Below are 15,371 nucleotides of genomic sequence, written 5' to 3'. Positions count from 1 at the left end.
ACGGGATAAAATGTAAGTACCAAGAAAAGTTTTGATACGTACCTGGGGCTTCCTCCAGCCCCCTCCATGCAGATCGCTCCCACGCCGTCATCCAAAGCCTCCTAGATCTCCTCGTAGCAGCCCCGTTCTCCGCGGCCATTCAGGGCTAGTCAGCGCAGTGCGGACAAGCTCATTCCCGCACCTGGGAGTGTTCTGCACAGAACGCTCCTGGCAGCGGGAGCACGGCGGTACATGTGGCCGGGCTTTGCAGTATGCCCAACTGGTTACAGAGAACGGGGCTGATACCAGGAGATCTAGGAGGCTTTGGACCACGGCGTGGGAGAGATCTGCACAGAGGGGGCTGGAGGAAGCCCCTGGAATGTATAAAACTGTTCTTTCCCCTCGTCTCAGGTACACTTTAAGCAGTGCTGCCTACTTCATGGAAACTCCAAATGTTTATTTTCAGTTCGAGAACTACAATACATTTTTCTGATTTGATTGTATTTGAAAAATCTGACAATGTATCACACACCTGTGTTTAGTTTTTCCCCAATCCTATAAAAAAAAAAATTGAAACCTGAAAAAATATTCCTTGGTCTATAAATCAAAAAAATGAACAATCTCTACACCATTCAAATTTCATAAAAATTGATCAGAAAAATCAGCCACTACTGATCGCCCTGGATCAATAGAAACAGGAATTTCTATCAAATGTCTCCCTCTATTAAAGTGGACCCAAACTAAAAATACAAGATTTCAGAAATAAAATCTATTTTCTAAATTATAATAAATATCAGTCTTTTTTCAGCTGCATGATGACAAATATAAAATATTTTACATTTACTGGAGAAACCCCTTCCTCCCTTTCATATTGCCGGAAAATAATCCGGCAAACTGGTGGAGTAGATGGTGTCCAGCAATGGAGGAATTGCTAATGGCTGCCACCTGTATAACCCTAGTTATTCAAAGAGGAGGGTGAAAATCATGCACTGAAATGCTCATAGGCTTGAAAGAGTGTTTATCTTTGTATGTGTCAGAGTGGTGCAACTAAATATTTTGAAATAATAAAATGTTTGGTTTGGGTCCGCTTTAAGAGAAAAGAAAAAGTTGTTTTTGTTTTTTTTCCCCTCCAAATTGCTGTCAATTCAGACTAACTCTAGATACTTAGAGACTCAGAGCTGGAAAATTAAAAATATTTTATGCATACCTGGGGCTCCCTCCAGCCCCATGAGCTCCGATTGCTTCCACGCCGCCGTCCTCTCGCAGATTCATGAACCGGGTCCCGTCACTGACGTAAGTCGCGGCCAGCTACACAAGAGAAGTTTCCCCTCTACGTATCTCTCCAGCAGCTGCAAACAGCGCACTTTTCTTACGTTAGATGGGCTCTGACTGACGGAAGTGCAGGGACCTGGTTCTCATAGCTGCAAGCAGAGGAGGACGGCGGCGTGGGAGCGATTGGAGCTTATGAGGCTGGAGGAAGCCCCAGGTATGTATAAAATCTTTGGTACTTATCCGTTAGCCGGGCGCATCCGGCAGGTGGCGCTAATTACTATTCCCCCTCCAGGCCGCCATGGATAGTAGGGAAAGATGTAACTCTGGTGGAGTTTTGTCGCCACCTGCCAGATGCGCCCAGCTAACGGATAAGTACCAAATCTTTTTAGCTCTAGTACACTTTAAAAAAAATAAATAAATTAAAAAAAAAAAAAATATATGGTGCTCAGTGTCCTTTATTATTTTTTTTTTTTTTTTTTACAATGAACCTCCCCATAAGGATGGAGTTTGCCATTGAAGTAGCCTCGCTACTTGCCTATAGGATACCACTCCTCTGGTCCCCCGCCCATATAGGATGCGCCATCTTCTCTTTGGACTGGACGCATCTGCTGCATTTTGTAGTTCCTGGATGTATCTCAGTCACATGCACCGCAGTGCATGCTGGGAGATGTAGTCTGTTGATGCGAGTACATCTCAGGACTCATATCCACCAACTACATCTTGGGACATGCATTACTGTGTGGGAGAGAGACACTGCCAGTAGCTACAAGCGAGTGAGGTAAAGAGGGCGCCATGAGCCCAAATTACAATAAAAACATTGCAATTCCGCCGCTGGCAATAGCGGGAAGACGAAATGTATCTTACCCCCACTGTATGGCACCTTGGAGGGAAATAGTAATTAACGCTGCCGGGACTTGTGCCACAGCTGGGTGAGACTTTTTTGGCTTCACCCTGTGCTCTTTTTACGTGTATGCGCTACAAGAGCTACAAAATGCAGCAGAGGTGTCCTGTCCAAAGAGAAGCTGGCACATCCTTTAAGAGCTGGGACCAGAGGAGCAGCACCCTGAAGATGAGTACGGAGGCTCGCTCCAGTGCACTGGAGTGAGCAACAGCCAAGCGCTGTTATATCAGTGCAGGAGATTTGGGCGCAGGTGGCGCCACCATACGCCATAATAGGAATTACGGCTATAGCTGCACTCACTGAGTAACTTGGGCGTTGTCAAAAGGCGGAGCTTAAATTAATTTTAAAACTGTAATTCGTCCACTAACAATAGCTGTAAGCCCAATTACCGTATTTTTCGGACCATAAGACGCACTTTTTCTCCCCCCAAAATGGGTGGAAGAAGTCACTGCGTCTTATGGTCCGGATACAGCAATTTTGGCCAAGTTTCTGTCCCCTGTTCTGAGTCCCCCATCTGCTACATCATGTCCCGTGTGCTGTCCTGTGTCCCCTGCTATTTCCCTGTGTCTCTAGGGACCCCCGGGGTAATATGATGCTAAGGAGTTAGGGACAGGTTGTACCTGGGCGGAGAGAGAAGCGATCGTAGCCGCGCCGATCACAGCCCACATAGATGAGAGAGGGGAGAGGGCGGCAGAGCATCCCAGCTGACCTGCAGACCGGCAGCTTACAGCATAACGGGGCCACAGTGACGAAATGAGTAGCGGTAACCGTCCATAGGAAAGCCGCTGGCTGGTCCGTGCACGCTGCTGAAGCCTATCTCTCGTCACTTCCGCTTATGTCACTAATGCGGAAGTGACGAGGATAGGCTTCAGATGCATGCACGGACCAGCAGCGGCTTTCCTATTGACGATTACCGCTACTCATTTCCCCACTGTGGCCTCGTTATGCTCTAAGCTGCAGGTCAGCTGGGATGCTCTGCCGTTCTCTACCCTTTCGCGGTGCGGGCTGTAATGGTGCGGGCTGCGATCGCTGGAGCAGTCGGATCCGGATGAATTCTACCTCCGCCGAGGTAAGCTGGGATGCTCTGCCACTCTCTCCCCTTTCTTACTGCGGGCAGTAATGGTGCGGGCTGCAATCGCTGCAGCAGTCGGTCCAGATTACTTCTACCTCCGCCGAGGTCAGCTGGGATGCCGCTCACATCCCTTTCTCGGTGCGGGGTTTGATGGTCCGGGCTGTGCTCGCTACAGCTGTGAGATCGGGATTGTTTCTCCCTCTGCTCAGGTACAAACTGTCCCTCACTCCTGAGCTGCCATGGGTGCTACATGCTTCTCCCAAGGATGACATCTTGCTGGGGGGAACTGGGGAGGGGTGTGCTGCTGGTTGGCAGAGTGTCATGTGGTGAGGGGATGAGGGACAGTCTGGGCAGGGGAGTCATTTGCTGTAGAGGGATGTGCTGGGCGGATAGGTGCTGTTTTACAGAGGAAGGAAGCTCTGACTGGTGGGCGTGGGGACAGGCACCATTTCAGTGTTTGCCATAAGTACCATATTTCCACATCACTGCACACAAGACTCAGGCCAGGGGACACTCAGGATAGGGAACACAGAGGACAAGGGGACACACAGGACTCAAGACAGAGGAGGACAGAAGACAAAGAGGGACACATATGAGGACACGGGGACATAATAATAATTGGGGGAAGGGGGGGGCGGAGAAGATACTGAAGATGCACTGCACCATGGACGCACCAGGTTCAGTATATTTTTTTTTACCCTGGTTTTGTCCTCTAAACCTAGGTGCGTCTTATGGCCGAGCGTCTTAAAGTCCGAAAATTACGGTACATTATTCCTCACTATCCATCGGGACTTGTGCAGGAGTAGGATAAGACATATCCTTTATCCTGCGCCCAAATCTACTGGCGGGAGATTCATAGGTATGCGCAATGGCACACTTCATCACAGACCTCCACAGAAGTTCATGGTTAAAAAACAGTGATCGTGCACGGTGCAGTGCATTGAGTTTCTGCCATGTGATAAGCTGGTTAGCTATATGTGTTAACAAGCAATTGAACAAGTGTACCTAATAAACTGGCCAGTGAGTGTAATTGACCCTTATCCACACAATTGCATTGAGGTCCGATCTCTAAGTGCCACACGCTACTTCCTGTACTGGGTGGCGCTCTACCCATATTGTGAGATTGCTGTCTGCCGTCATGACAACAGACTTACCAGAGGGATCAAAAGCCTCTGAACATCAGAAAAAGAATGGCTGCCGGTGTCTGGATCCAGGGGGAGGTGAGTTACAAACCCCCACTGGGCTAAGACTCTGCATATGCCTCCTTGTGGCTACCCCAAGTCAGGCTCAGGATTACAGCTCCTGGGGGGGGGGGGGGGGTTCCACCTTGAGCCTGAATCTGGGTTACCACCAGGGAAGTTAATGCTCAATTCCTATGTATTATTATTGACACTCGAAACAAATGTAGTCAGAGAGACCCACTGGTTTCCTATAGGTAAGCGGCACACAGCCAATCTCACTGGCTACCTTTTTATTAAAGCCTGGTTTTTGAAACTGTATTTCCCTCTTCTCTTGACAGATATTAACAAGCGACACCCCATCACCTCCGCCAGGTCTCTCCAAACCCAACACAGCCATCCCAACGAGTTCAGCCAATCACAGTACACGGTCTCCTTTTGAGGACGCTATGGCAGAATCACAGTCCCTGTTCTCAGACAACTTTCGGCACCCCAATCCTATCCCCAGTGGCCTCCCTCCATTTCCCAGCTCCCCACAGACCTCCAGCGAATGGCCCACAGCTCCAGAGCCACAGAGCCTCTTCACATCAGGTAACCTATTGTTGATCGTTACAGTGTAGAATGTAAGCCTAGTGTACTCTATATGAACATAGAACTGAGCTGTCTATAGCAATTGATGGGCATATCCATATCTTCTCTGTTTCTGATGTTCCAGAGATGTGCAGCCTCAGTAAACTCTTGGGCTGGTTCGCACGCCAGCTATTTGAAAAGCACTTTGGTAATGTAATACTATGCATGATTTAGAAAAAAAAATTGCATGAGAACACAAATAGTATTACATTAGCAAAGTGATGTTTGAATCGCTGACGTTTTTAGAAAGCACCTGTAGTGTGAACCTGCCCTTAGGGAGGTCATGAAAGGCCTAAGAGGTAGTGTGGGAGTTGTTTGTATATAATTAAAAGCAGATCTATACTCTGAAATTAAACTTTGTATAAGTTGTCGGGTAGCATCGCTAGTTTAGTTACTCCAGTTTTAAAGGGACAGTGAAGCGAAAATAAACTTATGACATAATGAATTGTATGTGTAGAACAGATAATTAATAAAACATTAGTAGCAAAGAAAAGATTATCATTTATATAGCTTTATTTAGAAGACTGCATCATTGCCATATTTGCAGTTTAGAAACCACACTCTGTATTGTAAGCTGTAAAACAGAGTAGAGCTAATGACCCTTTGAACTTTCCTGCAGTAAAACCTTATCTCAAGCTCTCTGCCTCACTGATCCTTGGATGTTTATGCTATTTAGAAAACATGACTGAGTTTGACCAAGTTTATCTTATAGCTCAGAAAAGCTCTTTTGTATGGATAGGTCAAGTGTTTTAGCTCTTCCGGTACTGGAAAACATCGTACTTTTTTTTTTTTTCTTCTACTAATGTTCTTTTTATCTGTACTATACATACAATTCATCTCTCTAGTTTATTTTCGCACACACAATTTGGTACACAAAAAGGAAGTTGCAGGGCATGCTGGGTTGTACTTTTTTGCTTCTCTAATTTCCCTCAGACTTAACTAATGCAACCTGGTTGGCTGAAGCCTCTTTCCCTCCTGGTTTCCCCTCCCACACCTCTGTTCCTCTCTGATTGGCCAATATTTATTTTGCTGAGACAATGCACTTTCTATAGTGAAGGGCGGGCAAATCAGGCAGAGGAGAGTAAGGGAGGAAATTACATCAGGATTGGCTTCAAAATAGCCACACTTAAAATGGGAAATGCTAAGGATTTTCTCTTTTTACTGTAGAAAAATCACTAAAATCAAAACGTGGGCAGTGCAATACATACTGTTTTATGTAAATACAGCAAGTATTTATCTACTTACATATGTGGGGGGGGGGGGTTCTGAGATAGTATGGCTGACAGCTCCTCTTTAAGCTACATACACACTGGAAGATGGATTGTGGGGATCACCCAACCAATGATTGTTCTATGATCTTTCACAATATCTATGAGACGTGATGTGAACAACGTGTTCACAGGCGATACAGTACACGGTCTGATCATTAAACGATGCGGAATGTGCGACAAGCGCTGTAGACTTTGCGGACACATTGTTTTAATTATCGTTTATAGTTCTCTTCACACTTTTGACTGTGACAGATTATCTGCCTATGTCATCCATCATGACGGTCTTTTGAAACGCACACAAAAAAATTGTCGTAGATACCTTAGTTAGTCTAAACCCGTCGTTTGCTAATTTTTTCCTGCCGATATTAAAATGATCTGTTTAGACTTCCTCGAATTTAAAAAAAAAAATGTCCTCATGTATGATAGGTTTTTATTCTTTTATTTACCTTATATTTTCTGGACACTCTCTGGTAAAAGAAAAAGCTAGAAATCACTGAATGTTTGGTTATGTCTAGAACAGTGATAACTAACCTTGGTACTCCAGCGGTGACAAAACTAAAAATCCCATCATGCCTCTGCCTCCCCGAGCTATGCTTAGAGCTCTCAGAGTATTGCAATGCCTCATGGGACTTGTAGATCCACCACAGCTGGAGTGCCAAAGTTAGCCATCACTGGTCTAGAAGATGTGTGATGGCAGAATTGCGTAACCAGAGGCTGCAGGGGGTTGGACAGCAGACTAGGGTGACCAGGGAGGCAGAGTCTAGAGCAGGGGTGTGAAACTCAATCACATAAGGGTCCAAAATCTAAAACCTCGTCTAAGTGGCGGGCCAACTTTTACTTGAAGATTTAATATTTATTAAATCGTTTCAAACTGAGGCGTAACTATCGTGACCGTGGGGGCCTGCTCCTCCCACTTCTACAAAGTAGCGCAGTGGAGCAGTTTAATATTTACCTGCTCCAGTGCTGCTCAGGACTCCTCTGATCTTCCTGGCAGACGCATGCTCTATGCTGAATACCTCTGGCTCCTGAGGCATGTCATGTGATTGGGAGAAGGAGGTATGGAAGCAGTGAGTGCGACTTCAAGGAAGAACAGGGGAGACGCAACGCTTCTCTGGAGCAGGAAAATATTACCCCGCTCCGCTGCGCTACTCTGCTGTGTGGGGAAATGGTGTCTTGAATCCTGGATGCTATGCTTGTCCTATGATTAATTTGTTGGGGGTGGGGTTGTCCCTTAGTTTTTGCTGCAATCCGTGCTCAAACTGACAATGTTTCAATCAAGAACACTGCCCCTGGTCTGCTCCTCTGGATGGGAAGGCAGAGCGCTGTCATTCTGTTACTGCTTACAATGGTGGACATTTGAAGCTTTTGTTGGCCACATAAAATGGCAAGGAGGGCCACATTCGGGCCATAGGCCTTGAGTTTGACACCTGTGATCTAGCGTTATAGGAATTGTTCTATATGAACTGTATTGGCTGTGCTGACAGTTTAAAAATTATTCAAATGAATGTTTTCTTTCTGCAGAAACAATCCCGGTCTCCTCATCTACGGACTGGCAAGCTGCTTTCGGCTTTGGCTCTTCTAAACAGCAAGAGGACGACTTGGGCTTCGATCCCTTTGATATCACCCGCAAAGCCTTAGCAGACTTGATAGAGAAAGAACTGTCTGTGCAGGACCAGCCAGCACTGTCCCCCACCTCCATTCAGAACCCTTCTTCTCACACTACTGCCAAAGGGCCAGGCTCTGGCTTCCTCCACCCCACCACCGTCACCAACGCCAACTCCGTCTCTAGCACTTTCCCCGTCTTACCACAGAGGTTCCCGCCCTTTCAGCACAGACCAGTTTATAACTCGTACAGTTTCCCAGGCCAGGCGGCACGGTATCCGTGGATGGCCTTCCCTCGCAATAACATCATGCACTTGAACCACACGGCAAACCCAACCTCAAACAGTAATTTCATGGACTTGAATCACGCTCCTCAACACAACACAGGCCTGGTAGGGATTCCCATGTCAGGTAAGTCATACTAACCCTTGTGCATTTTAATGGAGAGGGGTGACGCAGTGTATGGCAGTGAAAGAGGAATGTCTTTTACTTTGTATGGTCTTCCTTTCAGATCCCCTCACATGGCGCTGAATTAAAGTACAACTCTTCTCTTTTAATTTTCATTCAGCAAGACATAATTCATATTTTAATAATGTGCTGAAAGCATAATTCCAAAGAGAAAAACAATCCCTATCGAATCTTCTGCATTATGCTGACAGGTCTGTGGTTCTTCAGTTTGCAAACAACCTTAAAAGATCACAGAGTTGAAAATAGTGTTCTTTTACTTTCATGGGGCTTGTTCCAAACCCCGTAGTCTTGCAGGTCTCTCGCTGTCTGCCCAGTACTCATGCTTGGTCTGCTGTGGGGCCCGGTAAAGTATAGACTCGACTAAGTCGTGCACTGGCCAAGTAGCACACCACCTTCATCGCACTCTTGTGGTCGTAGCATTCTACATGTGCACAGTACCTTAAAGGGAACCTTAACTAAACGGGGGGTAAAGAGTTTTACTTACCTGGGGCTATTACCAGCCCCCTGCAGCAGTCCTGTGCCCTCGGCGCTGCTCTGGAATCCTCTTGGCCCCCGCTGTCACTTAGTTTCGTTTTTGACGACTCACCAGTCGCCGGCCGCCATGCGTATTATCGGACGCATTCACCAATGCAATTAGGGCTACTGCGGACCGCAACACGTACAAAAATACGCGTTGCCGCATTCCGCACGCGTAGATATGCGGCAACGCGTATTTTTGTACGCGTTGCGGTCCGCAATAGCGCTAATTGCATTGGTGAATGCGTCCAATAATACGCATGGCGGCCGGCGACTGGTGAGTCGTCAAAAACGAAACCAAGTGACAGCGGGGGACCAGAGGATTCCAGAGCGTCGCCGAGGGCACAGGACTGCTGCAGGGGGCTGGTAATAGCCCCAGGTAAGTAAAACTCTTTACCCCCCGTTCAGTTAAGGTTCCCTTTAAGACTCTTAACTGTGCATGCGCAGAATTCTTCCGCCTACGGGAGCACGATCGAGAGAAGCATGATGCCGGGCCAACGATTGTACAATGTTTTGTGCCTTGGCCAAGTTGTGCACTTTACCGGCCTGCATAGCGGATCATGGATGAGTCACAGTGTGAGGCCACCAAGTACATGTATTGTGATGTGACAGCTTCCTCCCCTTTGTGTAGGAAACGGGACCTTGCAAATAAAGATGGGGCACTGGGTGTTGGATGGGGACATTTTCTGGAGGTAAAGCATCTAACTTTTTCCCTCACAGGTTAGGTTTTAGAAGCTCATCTGTAATTCTTTGTCTTGCTAAATAATAGATACTGAAACCCCTGGTTCAAGTTTGTATATAAGCTTGTAATGCATATTGTGTGAACTATATCTTCATTTCCAATGCACAAAGTTTTCGGTAATGCACCAAAAACATTTTGTAATATTCGCTTTTGTATGAATTATTTGGCTGGTTTTTCAAACACGACCCTCTGTGTAAATGTCCGATGCAGCTTGGATAGACTAAAGAGCAGTCTGTGAACTGTCCAGACTTCTCCCTCTATGCCATCCTCACCCATAGGAGGTAGAGGTGTTCTAGGAGGAAAGACCAGCTGTGAATACATTGCTGACCACACTTACCTAGGTATTGCTGCTGAATGATTAACCATTTGGGGCCAGTCCTACAGCTCAGCAGTCACCTCATCAGTTCCTGTGTAATGCCTCTCTGCTCTGTCTGTAATAAAGCATTACTGGTCACACACCCTCCACAGTGTGCTTTAAAAAAAAAGTTGCGTGAAATGGCTTCTTGCAGCAAGTTTTGGGCAGCATTTATGATAATAGTGAGGAATGTATGAAGAGTTAAAAAAAACCTGTAAGGGAAAAAAGTGCCCCTGGGGGGGTAATTACCACTGGAGGGGGAAACCTCCTCGGCCAGCCCAATCCTATGCTGGGACCTCCGGAGAGAAAAACAATAACCGTACAGGCGCAATAGCAGCTTTCCCGCTGCAGTGGAAATAGCTGAGACTGATTCCACTCAACTGTGCAGTAGAGCAGATTGGGCATCGCTTTTTCCGCCAGAGCCCAAGCAGAGAGTCACATGTGCGCACACCAACAAAGAGACCTTTGGAGGTCCCAGTGCTGAATCAGCTCCGTTGTGGAGGAAGGGGGAGGCCTCTTTAGGATCCAGAGGCTTCCTCCTCCCAAGGTGAGTACCCCTCTGCCTCGCCATTCCAGCACTGAAACCCCCCAAGCCTTAGCGACATGGACTTGTGGAAGAGTGCGTGCAGGTGTGCTCCCATGACTAAACCAGCGTGGCCGCACTGTTCAGGCACAGAGCACCTTTATGCCAGTGCAATAGCATGGATCTGCTGGGACTTGGCGGGTAAAAAGGTAAACCCGAGCAGCGCCATGTTACTACACTACCATGAGGCATCATGCTCAGTGCTGCTCTGTCACGGTCGGTGGTGCGGCTGCAAACGTCCAAGGGGTTCCCAGCTTCCAGGGGTTATCTGAAGGAGGATGTTGGAAGCCTCTGGAGGGTCCAGAGGCTTTCCCTACCAAGGTGAGTATCTGATTTTTTTTCTCCTTTGAAACTTACAGGTTTGCTTTACAGTAAGCCTGAAGTGAGAGGTATATTGAGGCTGCCATATTTTTTTTCCCACTATGAAAAAGACCAGTTTCCTTGGCAGTCGTGTTGTGCACCCGAGTAGCTAGGCGTTTGTAGCTACTTGTAATTGAAGTTTATACAGCGCTGCCCACGACAGAGCTGGGGGTTAACTAACCGTGCCGCCTAGCTAAGCAGATCTGCTCCAATCTCATTCCACGTCACTTGCTTCCGTCTTCTGGTTTGAAGGATGGAGTATAGGAGTGACGTGTAACACAAGTGGAGCGCATCTGCTAAGGCACACGGATTTGTTTAGAGCATATAGGTCAAACTCCGGCCCATGGGCCAAATTTGGCCCTCAGAGCCATTAGTGGTTTATCCACTTTGTATTATGTTTGGCCCACTCTAGACCAACAGGGAAGCTATACTGGGGATGAAGGCCTAGATCACCAGGGATCCATATGGGGGAGGTAGAGCGGAAGCATTAAACAATAGGGAACTGTAGGGGAAGGAGGACCACTAGACATCAGGGAATTGTATAGGGGAGGAAGGACTACTAGACACCAGGGAACTGTAGGGGAAGGAGGACCACTAGACACCAGGGAATTGTATAGGGGAGGGAGGACCACTAGACACCAGGTAACTGTATAGGGGTTGGAGGGGGGCATTAGACACCTGGGAACTTTGTAAGGGAGGAAGGTAACCAGTAGATATTGAAGGTGGCCCGTGACTTGGTCCCAGTGTTCAATTTCAGCCCACTTTGTATTTGAGTTTGACACCCCTGGTTTAGAGCCTCCGTTGCTGGAAGTCTGACAGAAGTGCCTTAGTGTGCTTATGCCCTAACACCGTGCTTGGAGGTAAGACATGACGTTGATAACCTGGAAGGTGGCGTCCGGTCTCAAGCAAGTCCTGTGAGGGGGTCAGCCTGATAAGTGAGCAGAAGTTGTGTGACCGCTGCTGTTTGGGCTCAGATAACATTAGTAAAGGGAACCTGAGGTGAGATGGATATGGTGGCTGCCATATTTATTTCCTTTTAAACAATGCCAGTTACCCGGCAGTCCTACTGATCCTCTATCTCTAATACTTTTGGCCATGTACCATGAACAAGCAGGCAGCAGATCAGGTACTCTGACTTAGCTGACTCAGGTATTACTGGATTAGCCATATGCTTGTTCCAGGGTTTTGACTCAGACACTACTTATGCCATAAGATCAACAGGGCTGCCAGGCAACTTGCACTGTTTACAAGGAAATAAATATGGCAGCCTCCATATCTCTCTCACCTCAGGTTTCCTTTAAAGCACACCTGAGCTGAGACAAAACTACCCCTAAGGTAAGCACGGAGGTATGAGCCTGCTGCATCCACACACCTGAGTGGGTTATCTGTTCCCCTCCTCACCCTACCATTCCATCTTCTTCCTTGCCCCATAAAAGAAGTCAGTAGGGGAGGGAAGAGGAGGGTCATCAGTACTGTTGGTGTTAGTTTGTTACAGTTGGTTCAAACACCCAATTACTTCCAACCGCCTCTGTTCAGCACCCGACCAAGCGGCCGGGGTCAGGAAGAGTTCACCGCCCTGCACGTAACATCCTGCTTCATGTGACTCCGATACTTCCTCCTGGTTTGTGGCAGACAAGGCAGACATGTGCTCGTATTCACTATACTGAATTTAAACGCCAACACTAGTGATCAGAGGGAACGTTGCAGCAAGCCGGCCACTTCATGTCTTTAGCCCAAATTCAAGTTTTTCAAGGAGCGGAAATGGGACCTGGGAACATGAGGAGCAGACAACACTTAGGGCCTGTTTCCACTAGTGCGGTGCGATTCCGTTGCGGAAAACGCGAAAACTAATTTGCATGCGGATGCAAATTTGTATGTGAATTTGAATGCGAAAACGTGTTAAAATTTGCATTAGTTTATAAGTATGTGAATTTAACCATGTCAGTACCTGTGTGCTTTTACATTGATTTAAAGCGAAAACGTACGCGAATTTGCATGGAAAATGCGCATAGCGAAAACGCAGGCGAATATCCTATTAAATACATTATAGGTGAATAGCACACTAGCCTTGCGGTGCGAGAAGTCTGATGGCTCTGCTGTGCATATTTTTTTCTGCAGAGTCCACCGCACCGAATTTCTGACAAGTGGAAACAGGCCCATTTATTTATATTGGTTATGCGAATCTGCGTGCGTTTTCTGCATGCATTCGCTCTGGTGGAAACAGACCCTTACCCTAAGTGGCTTTGCATCAGGTCAGTTATACTTTAAAGAGGAACTTTACAGAAAGATAGTAGAAGAGAAAAAAATCAAGATATTGCAAAGTGAGAAGTTAAAAATTAGAAGAGAAATCAAGAAGTGATTGCCGTGTAATTTGTTAATGTTTACCGCAATGAGCCTGCAAGTCAATATCTTTACTACTGTCAGACGAGAAAAATAACATTAGATGGCACCAACTACCATTAGTTGGTGCTGTCTAGTTTTTTTTCTTGTCTGCCAGTAGTAAAGATGCTGACCTGCAGGCTCATTGTGTCTATAACCACACCCACTAACAATGTGAAAGGCTAAAATATACATGCGTACAGAGAGAGATGCTGCTTGCTTGGCAGTTGGAAACTGCCATGACCATGGTCATGACATCACACTGAGAGGGGTTTAACCACAGTATCAGCTACACAATTCATTATATCATACTTTTTCTTAGTGTTAAAAAAATTATAAAACCCATTGTGTAGCTCTATTTGCCTGCATGTCTTACAACTGCTCAGTACATTTTTCCTTTAAAATACCCCTCCTTCTCATGTAGTCATTTGGTTTCTAAGGTAATTCAGCAATGCTTGAAAATCTATTGCACATTATTCTTTAAAGGGACACCTGAAGTAAGAGGCATATTGAGGCTACAATATTTTTCATTTTAAGCAATACCAGTTGCCTGGCTGTCCTGCTGATCCTCTGCCTCTAATACGTTTAGCCATAGACCCTGAACAGACATGCAGCAGATCAGGTGTTTCTGACATTGTCAGATCTTACAAGATTAGCTGCATGCTTTCTTCTCGTGTGATTCAGACACGACTGCTGCCGAATAGATCAGCAGGGTTGCCAGGCAACTGGTATTGTTTACAAGGAAATGAATGTGGCAGCCTACTCATACATCTTGCTTCAGGTTCCCTTTAAAACTGAATACACACCACAAGACCGTGGAAGATGGGTCGGGTGGAATACGCAGCGACAAATGATCATTCCCTGATCCATCTTCTGCAATTACGTACCGCGTGAACAAACGGCGGCCACGAATGCAACATTGAATGATCGCAGTAATTGGCATGGGGGTCAATGGGGATAACAACGACCGTCCACAATGCGATATGTTATTTTGGTCGTTCAAAGCAAACTATTATCGAGTGTGATCAGCAGTCCAACATCTCCCTTGCATGTAAGCTGGTGGAGGGAATCAATCAGGTGTGTTTGTAAATTTCGTTAAATGATTTTGGCGATATGGTTGGTATAAGTGTTCCGTGTCACATGATCATACCTGATTGATCCCCCCACCAGCTTACATGCAAGGGAGAGTAAGCGAGCTGTTCTGCAGTTCTGCTCTCATTTGGTCCAATACAATAGTATTCTGTACACTGCTTTGCTTCTATACACTGTTTATGCTCATTTATTCTGATTGTTTGAATCTTCCATTTTCAGTGTTGCGTTTAGTTGTTTCCCTAATCACACCATTGAGTAAGTGTAATGTTTGTCTGCTGGGAAGCCTGACCAGTGACTCCATGGTGGACAGCCGAGAGCCAGACTTTCAGGAATAAATGTGGAGTATGCCTCTTGCCAGAAACTGTACCTATTCCGTTCCTGCAGGGTGAAGGGGGAGAAAAAAAGGGCAGGTGCTGATTAAAGAAATGGATCTTTACGGTATATACAGGTTCAAGAATACAGTCAGATTCTATCACATACCTTCATTACAATGACCATCTTTATACCAGACTCCTGCTCTGTCATTGCTTGTATTACATCATGTCTTCCATTCATTATACTTACAGCTCATTGTGATCCATTTATTCAGTCTAGGTCCTTATTTGGAGCAATATAGGCAGGGCTTTTTCTGTGGTACATCCAGGGAATATGGAGTATGTAAAAATCCTTTTAAATGGTACTTGAAACTGCACTTTGAGTCCCCAGGAAGAAAAGCACTATAAAAATATTACTTGACCCATTAAAAAAGTGCAATATTAAAAACCCTTTAGCAGCCAATTAATATAGACTTTCAAGTGTTCCAAGCCAATTCTATTTTAGCACATTCATTTCTTTGTTACATTTCCCTGCTTGTAATTAACACTGCTGTGTGTGTATTTATGGCCACTTGTCACTAGGAGGCAGTGTGACAATAACAGAGGACTTCTGCTTTCAGTTTCTATTTTCTGCTAATAGAGAGAGATCAAAGCATT

At 46.1% G+C, this 15,371-nt stretch overlaps 1 protein-coding gene across 8 annotated transcripts in view; it reads left to right on the top strand.

The window, feature by feature from the left end:
• Nucleotides 1–15,371, top strand: part of CNOT4 (CCR4-NOT transcription complex subunit 4) — a 184,407-nt gene that overhangs the window by 144,802 nt on the left and 24,234 nt on the right. For all 8 annotated transcript variants that reach the window (XM_068277966.1, XM_068277962.1, XM_068277970.1 and 5 more), the window contains 2 exons: nucleotides 4,744–4,993; nucleotides 7,825–8,316. In XM_068277966.1, coding sequence (XP_068134067.1) covers nucleotides 4,744–4,993; nucleotides 7,825–8,316 — 742 coding nt within the window. The remainder of the gene's footprint in view (nucleotides 1–4,743; nucleotides 4,994–7,824; nucleotides 8,317–15,371) is intronic.

Source organism: Hyperolius riggenbachi, chromosome 3 (genome assembly GCF_040937935.1).
Source record: "Hyperolius riggenbachi isolate aHypRig1 chromosome 3, aHypRig1.pri, whole genome shotgun sequence".
Taxonomy (NCBI): domain Eukaryota; kingdom Metazoa; phylum Chordata; class Amphibia; order Anura; family Hyperoliidae; genus Hyperolius; species Hyperolius riggenbachi.
The sequence above is the reverse complement of the archived record's forward strand: the minus strand, read 5'-3'. Positions and strand labels throughout refer to the sequence as shown.